The 8,132-nt window shown below is 44.2% G+C and overlaps 1 protein-coding gene across 1 annotated transcript in view; it reads right to left on the reverse strand.

Moving 5' to 3' along the window:
• The window catches only part of MARCHF6 (membrane associated ring-CH-type finger 6), an 80,635-nt gene extending 80,410 nt beyond the window's left edge, over positions 1–225 (reverse strand). Inside the window, exon 1 of the mRNA XM_023734821.1 lies at positions 44–225. Coding sequence (XP_023590589.1) covers positions 44–62 — 19 coding nt within the window. The 5' untranslated portion in view covers positions 63–225. The remainder of the gene's footprint in view (positions 1–43) is intronic.
• Positions 226–8,132: the final 7,907 nt, after the last annotated feature.

Genomic DNA, 8,132 nt, shown 5'->3' on the forward strand with positions numbered 1-8,132 from the left:
CCGCCTCGAGCGCCGCGGAGGGCGCGGGCCGGCGCCGACCTACCTTCCTCTGAGGTGTCCATCTTGTCGGGGCGGCGGTGACGCAGCCGCGAGGCTCCGCGGCCGGCAGGGGCCTTCCGGCGGCGGGGAGGAAAGGGAGGCGGGACACGGAGAGGCGAGGACGCCGGGCTGGCAGGTGCGTGCGCTCAGGTGCGAGAGCAGCGGGAGGAAGAGGAAGGAGCGGAGAGGGAGAGGCTGACAGAGCCAGCGACAAGGGGGAGGGGCGGCCGCGGGGCGGGGCGCCGCCGGCCGGAAGGGGCGGGGCGGGGCGCCGCCAACGCTTGCCGTCACTTCCGGCCGCGGCACGCAATGCCGTGTTGGCGAAAACTGTGGGGCGTCTTGGGGTGACGGGGAGCGACGCGGGGCGACCAGGAACGTCGTCGGCGACGGGAGCTACAGGAAACATCGTGGGGTGGCAAGAAACGTCGAGGAGCAACGAAGGCCGACAAAAAAGTCGTGGGGCGACAAGAAACGTCACTGGGCCACGGGGGGCGACAAGAAGCGTCGAGGACCAGAGGCGGGGACAGTGAACCCCGGCGGGGGCGTGGCCGCCTCGGCTTTTTCCGAAGTCTGCGCGGCAGAGCGGGCGGAAACCTAAGCAGGAGTTGAGCTTTGAGCGCCCAGTCTGGAGGTGGCGACGAAGGCCGCGGGCAGAGAACCGCTCGGCCATGGCAGGACAAGTCCCATCCTTCAGAGACTTAAGAATGACCCGAGGCTTTTGTAAAAACAGGCCTTGGTTTGGAGCCCCGGCTGAGAATTTATATTTCTAACTAGTTTTCAGGTGATGCTAATGCTGCTGGTTAGGGGCCCAGTGGTTCTCAGAAATTGTGATGCATAAGAATCACCTGGGGATCTTGTTAAACTTCAGGTTCTAATTCAGTATATCTGGGGTGGAAAAGCAAATTCTCAGCGGGGCTTCAAACGGGAAGAACCGGTTAGACGCCCAGGTAAAAATGGACATCCTGTGTCCGTGCTCCCACTTTCCCGAAGGTTCCGGTGCCACACAACTGGAGTGGGTCCAGAAATGTGCATTTTTATCTTATCACGCAGGTCGGCTCTGATGCACGTTTCGAGGAAGCACTTAAACATCACTGAAGTATAGGAAGGTGAACGCTAACTTCACCAACATTCGGAGGGAGATTTCATCGGGTTGGAAGGACTGCTTCGATAAACCTCTGAGACCGAAGATGGAGACGCACACCCCAACTCTTAGGGAAATGGGTTAATAGGGGGACAAGACTGGATTTACTGAGTTAAGGAAGCTTGTCTGGCCAGAGCTACATTGCTTCTGGTGAAGGAAGGCTGAGCCCTGAAACTCCTCCACCCTTCCTCATCACAGTCCTTGGCTTTTTCTCTTAATGGATGTTGAAAGTTTTAGAGAATGCAAATTAGGAGGACCATCAAATTAGGATTGCCTGAGTGGAGACAAAGAAGTCTCTCCAACGTCAATGAAAAAATTTTAAACAATATGCAGATGAGTTAGCAGGAATCGATTCAAGGATGCTAGCAATCTTTCCCATCTGTGTGAGACCCTCTCCTTCAGTCCTCATCAGTCAGAGCTTAGAATAAAAATAGTGGAGTCCTTAAAAAAGAGAGCAGCCGTTGAAGACTAATGTTACTCATGTGACTTAAGCAGGAAAGAATTCAAACTGTCTTTGACACAATAATGGAAGCCCCCTGATTTCAAGGGCTGATGAGGCACCTTGAGAATTGAGCAGATGAATATGTCTAGACAATACTGTCTCCCAAGATACTGGATTTGAGGGAGGTCATTCCCTGCCCCACCCAATCCCAGCAAGTGCTCACACTACCTGTCAGGGCTGTGGCAGAGCACTTCTCAGCCCAGGCGGGTTCCAGACCACCAGACCCAGTCTTGGATGTTGTATAGCATAAGGAGGAAAAATTCTGAGAGAGACTTTGAGATTTGCGAAAGGAATTACCAGTAGCACTTAAGGGCAGGTATATGAACTTTGGAGCAGCAGAACCAGGTTAGGATTGGAGGGATGTGTGTATATGATGTTGGGGAGGGGACTGTGGAGGGCTCCTACCTTTTGTCTTTAGGTACCTTCCCTTGTGATGCTTAAAGGAAACGTAACCTTGGTTAACCAGTTTGATTTTCGACATTCCATTCTGAAGTTGCCTCTATCTTTTTTCATTTCAGCCTTTGAGGGTTAAATATCAGAGTAATAAACCAACATTTGTTGAGTTCCACTGCATGCCAGGCACTGGTCCTCACAACCACCCTCTGAGATAGGTAACGAAGTCAGGCCTCTCTTAGTTGCCACTGACAGAAACCCAGCTAAACTGGGGGTGCAAAAGGGGGAATGTACGATTGTTATGAGCACACTGTGGAAAGGGCTGGGGTCAGCTGGGCCTCAGGGACTCCTACAGCCAGAGCCCCTCTCCTTCCATCCCTTCTCTGCTTATCTGAGCGTTGGCTTCATGCTGTCAGACCAGCTTCCTCCACATGGCAGAGACAACACCACCGGCAGCTCTCAACTTCACATCTTCAGCTTTACCCAAGAGAGCCTGAGGGTGATGATCTCTGGTCCAAGTTAAAAATTCCCAAGGAAGGGTAGTTAATTAGTCTGGCTGGGTGCCCATATCTGAACCAAGTGATTGTGCCCAAGAGCTAGGACCATAAGAAGATGGGCCCCACCCGTCGTGAACTATGCTGAAGTGGGGAAGAACGTTTCCCACAAAGGGAGAAGACAAAGCAATGTATGTCCACTATGATCAGAATTCTCTTTTTTTCTTTTTTAAGGGAGGACGCTAAGATTCGAGCTGCCAACCTTTTGGTTAGCAGCTAAGCTCTTTACCACTGTGCCACCAGGGCTCCAAGATTATATAGAAACATTTTTATTTGCCATGCTTTTGTCCAAGGAAATGAGTGTTAGAATTGGTACAGGACTGCAATCTGTAAAAAAATGTTACTCTGGTTATGAGAGACATTTTCTTAAAGATGCAGCATGCACATGGTTCCCGCCTCATCTGTGCTTGCGTGTGTTAACTCTGGCATGAGGATACTATAGTAATGCTGCTCTTCCATGTAGCAATAGAATAAGCAAGAGAGGAAGTGTAGGACAATAATTTTTTTAGCACTGACTATAAATATAATAAACTAACAATAAATCAAACTCCCTCTTATGCCCAATGAACATCAGCAACAATTCTGGGAAGTAAATACTATACCTATTTTTTTGTTGTTGTTGTTAGGTGCCATCTTGTTGGTTCTGACACATAGTGACCCTACGTGCAGCAGAACAAAACACTGCCCAGTACTGTGCCATCCTTAGAATCATTATGCTTGAGCCCATTGTTGCAACCGCTCTGTCAATCCATCTCGTTGAGGGTCTTCCTCTTTTTTGCTGACCTGCTGCTTTACCAAGCATGATATCCTTCTCCAGGGACTGATCCCTGCAGATAACATGTCCAAAGTATGTGAGACATAGTCTAGCCATCCTTGCTTCTAAGGAGCATTCTCGTTGTACTTCTTCCAAGACAGATTTGTTCATTCTTTTGACAGTCCGTGGTATATTCAAAGTTCTCTGCCAACACCACAATTCAAAGGCTTCAATTCTTCTTCCATCTTCTTTATTCATCATCCAACTTTCGCATGCATGTGAGGCGATTGAAAACACCATGGCTTGGGTCAGGTGCACCTTAGTCTTCAAGGTGACATCGTTGCTTTTCAACACTTTAAAGAGGTCTTTTTGCAGCAGATTTGCCCAGTGCAATGCATCTTTTGATTTCTTGTCTGCTGCTTCCATGGGTGTTGATTGTGGATCCAAGTAAAATGAAATCCTTGACAACTTCAATCTTTTCTCCATTTGTCATGATGTTGCTTATTGGTCCATAATGAAGTGTTCTGGAATTCCCATTCTTCCCAATGTTACCCATAATTTGTTATGATCCACACAGTTGAATGCCTTTGCATAGTCAATAAAAAACAGGTAAACATCTTTCTGGTATTCTCTGCTTTCAGCCAGGATCCATCTGACATTGGCAGTGATATCCCTGGTTCCACATCCTCTTCTGAATCCAGCTTGGATTTCTAGCAGTTCCCTGTCGATGTACTGTTGTAACTGCTTTTGAATGCTCTTCAGTAAAATTTTACTTGTGTATATTATTAATGATATTGTTTGATAATGTCCACATTCAGTTAGTTCACCTTTCTCTGGAACAGTTACAAACATGGAACACTTCCAGTCAGTTGGCCAGGTAGCTGTCTTCCAAAGTCCTTGGCATAGACAAGTGAGCACTTCCAGCACTGCATCCATTTGTTGAAACATCTCAATTGGTATTTCGTCAATTCCTGGAGCCTTCTTTTTCACCAATGCCTTCACTGCAACTTGGACTTCTTCCTTCAGTACCATCGGTTCTTGATCATATACTATCTCCTGAAATGGTTGAACATCAGCCAGTTATTTTTGGTAAAGTGACTCTGTGTATTCCTTCCATCATCTTTTCATGCTTCCCGTGTCATTTAATATTTTCCCCACAGAATCTGTCGGTATTGAAACTCAAGGCTTGAATTTTTTCTTCCGTTCTTTCAGCTTGAGAAATGCTGAGTGTGTTCTTTCCCTTTGGTTTCTATCTCCAGGTGCTTTGCACATGTCATTATAATACTTCACTTTGTCTTCTGGAGCCACCCTTTGAGATCTTCTGTTCAGCTCTTTTACGTCTTTATTTCTTCCATTTCCTTTAGCTATGCTACGTTCAAGAGCAAGTTTCAGAGTTCTTCTGACATCCATTTTGGTCTTTTCTTTCTTTCTTGTCTTTTTGGTGACCTCTTGCTTTCTTCATGTATCATGTCCTTGATGTCTTCCCACAACTCATCTGGCCTTCGGTAATTAGAGTTCAGTGCATCAAATCTATTCTTGAGATGGTCTCTAAATTCAAGTGGGATATACTCTAGGTAGTACTTTGGCTCTCATGGGCTTGTTCTAATTTTCTTCAACTTCAGCTTGCTTATGAGCAATTGATCGTCTGTTCCACATTCGGCCCCTGGCCTTGTTCTGACAGATGATGTTGAGCTTTTCCATTGTCTCCTTCCATAGATGTAGTCAACTTGATTACTATGTATTCCATCTGGAGAGGTTCTCATGTACAGTCGCTGTTTATATTGTTGAAAAAACGTATTTGCAATGAAGAAGTCGTTGGTCTTGCAAAAGTCTATCATGCGATCTCTGACACTGTTTCCATCACCAGGGTCATATTTTCTAACCACCAATCCTTTTCCTTTGTTTCTGACTTTTGCATTCCAATTGCCAGTAATTATCAAGGCATCTTGATTGCATGTTTGATCAATTTCAGACTGCAGAATTTGGTAAAAATCTTCGATTTCTCTACCTTTGGCCTTAGTGGTTGGTGGATAAATTTGAATAATAGTCTTATTAACTGGTCTTCCTTCTAGGCATATGGATATTATCCTATCACTGACAGTGTACTTTGGGATAGATCTTGAAATGTTCTTTTTGACAATGAACTCGATGCAATTCCTCTTCAATTTGTCATTCCTGGAATAGTTCATTTTCTTTATGAACTATGTTATGCCAGTTGACTTAGATGTCCCCTGAGACCATGGTCCTCAGCCCTCAACCCTAGTAACTCAGTCCCTTAAAGTGTTTAGATGTGTCTAGGAAGCTTCTATGACTGTGCTTCCTTTGTGTTCTATTATGTATTATATATTATGTATATAGCTAAAGTGAAAGGAAGAAATGATTAAATAAAAGAGCTGAATAGAAGATTTCAAAGGGTGGCTCCAGAAGACGAAGTAAACTATTATAGTGACATGTGCAGAGCACCTGGAGATAGAAAACCAAAAGGGAAGAACATGCTCGGCATTTGTCAAGCTGAAAGAACTGAAGAAAAAATTCAAGCCTCGAGTTGCGATATTGAAGGATTCTATGGGGAAAATATTAAACGGTGCGCGAAGCATGAAAAGAAGATGGAAGGAATACACAGAGTCACTATACCAAAAAGAATTGGTCAACATTTGACCATTACAGGAGGTACCATATGATCAGGAACTGATGGTACTGAAGGAAGAGGTCCAAGCTGCGCTGAAGGCATTGGTGAAAAACAAGGCTCCGGGAATTGACAGAATACCAATCGAGATGTTTTAACAAACAGATGCAGTGCCGGAAGTGCTCACTTGTCTATGCCAAGAACTTTGGAAAACAGCTATCTGGTCAAATGACTGGAAGACATCCATAGAAAGGTGAACTAACTGAATGTGGAAATTATCAAACAATATCATTAATATCACACACAAGTAAAATTTTGCTGAAGATCATTCAAAAGCACCTTCAGAGAACTGCCAGAAATTCAAGCAAATTCAGAAGAGGACATGGAACCAGGGATATCATTGCTGATGTCAAATGAATCGTGGTTGAAAGCAGAGAATACCAGAAAGATGTTTACCTGTGTTTTATTGATTATGCAAAGGCATTCGACTGTGTGGATCATAACAAATCATGGGTAACATTTCAAAGAATGGGAAACCCAGAACACTAATTGTGCTCATGAGGAACCTGTACATAGATCAAGAGGCAGTTGTTTGAACAGAACAAGGGATACTGCGTGGTTTAAAGTCAGGAAAGGTGTGCATCAGGGTTGGATCCTTTCACCATACTTATTCAGTCTGTATGCTGAGCAAATGATTGGAGAAGCAGACTCCATGTAGAACAGGGCATCAGGATTGGAGGAAGACTCATTAACAACCTGCATTAGGCAATGACACAACCTTGAGTGCTGAAAGTGATGAGGACTTGAAGCACTTACTGGTAAAGATCAAAGATCACAGCCTTCAGTATGGATTATACCTCAACATAAAGAAAACAAAAATCCTCAAAACTGGACCAATAAGCAACATCATGATAAACAGAGAAAAGACTGAAGTTGTCAAGGATTTCACCTTACTTGGATCCACAGTCAACACTTATGGAAGCAGCAGTCAAGAAATCAAAGACACATTGCATTGGGCAAATCTGCTGCAAAAGACCTCTTTAAAGTATTGAAAAGTAAAGGTGTCACATTGAAGACTAAGGTGCACCTGACCGAAGCCATGATGTTTTCAATCGCCTTATATGCATGCAAAAGCTGGACAAAGAATAAGGAAGATGGAAGAAGAATTGAAGCCTTTGAACTGTGGTGTTGGCAAAGAACGTTGAATATACCATGGACTGCCAAAAGAATGAACAAATCTGTCTTGGAAGAAGTACAGCCAGAATGCTTCTTAGGAGCAAGGATGGCGAGATTACATCTCACAAAATTTGGACATGTTACCAGGAGGGATCAGTGCCTGGAGAAGGATATCATGCTTGGTAGAGTAGAGGGTCAGCAAAAAAAGAAGAAGACCCTCAATGAGACGGATGGACACAGTGGCTGCAACAATGGGCTCAAGCATGACAACGATTGTGAGGATGGCACAGTACTAGGCAGTGTTTCGTTCTGTTGTACATAGGGTCACTGAGTTGGAACGGACTTGACAGCACCTAACAACATGACTAATGATCATGAGCATTTTTTCATTTATTTGTTGGCTGCCTGATGTCTTCTTTCATGAAGCGTCTGTTCATGTCCTTTGCCCATTTTATGATTGGGTTGCTTGTCTTCTTATTGTTGAGTTGTTGAAATTCTCTGTGTATTTTAGAGATTAAACCTTAATCATGTATGTCATTACCACAGATTTTTTCCCCAGTGTATAAGTTCTCTTTTTACTCTCTTGGAAAAGTCTTTTGATGAGCATAAGTATTTAACTTTTAGGAGGCCCCAGTTATCTGGTTTATCTTCTGGAGTTTGTGCATTTTCAATTATCCTTGGTATTCTATTTATGCCATTAATTATGACCCCTAGCATTGTCCCTATGTTTTCTTTCATGAACTTTATAGTTTTAGGTCTTACATTTTGGTCTTTGATCCATTTTGAGTTAGGTTTTGTGTATGGGGTGAGATGTGGATCGTGTTTCATTTTTCTGCAGACAGATATCCAGTTTTGCCAGCACCATTTGTTGAAGAGACTATCTCTTCTCCGTCTAATGGACTCGACCCTTTGTCAAAGATCAGGTGTCCATATGGGGATGGATTTAT

This window comes from Trichechus manatus, unplaced genomic scaffold (assembly GCF_000243295.1).
Source record: "Trichechus manatus latirostris isolate Lorelei unplaced genomic scaffold, TriManLat1.0 scaffold00072, whole genome shotgun sequence".
Taxonomy (NCBI): Eukaryota; Metazoa; Chordata; class Mammalia; order Sirenia; family Trichechidae; genus Trichechus; species Trichechus manatus.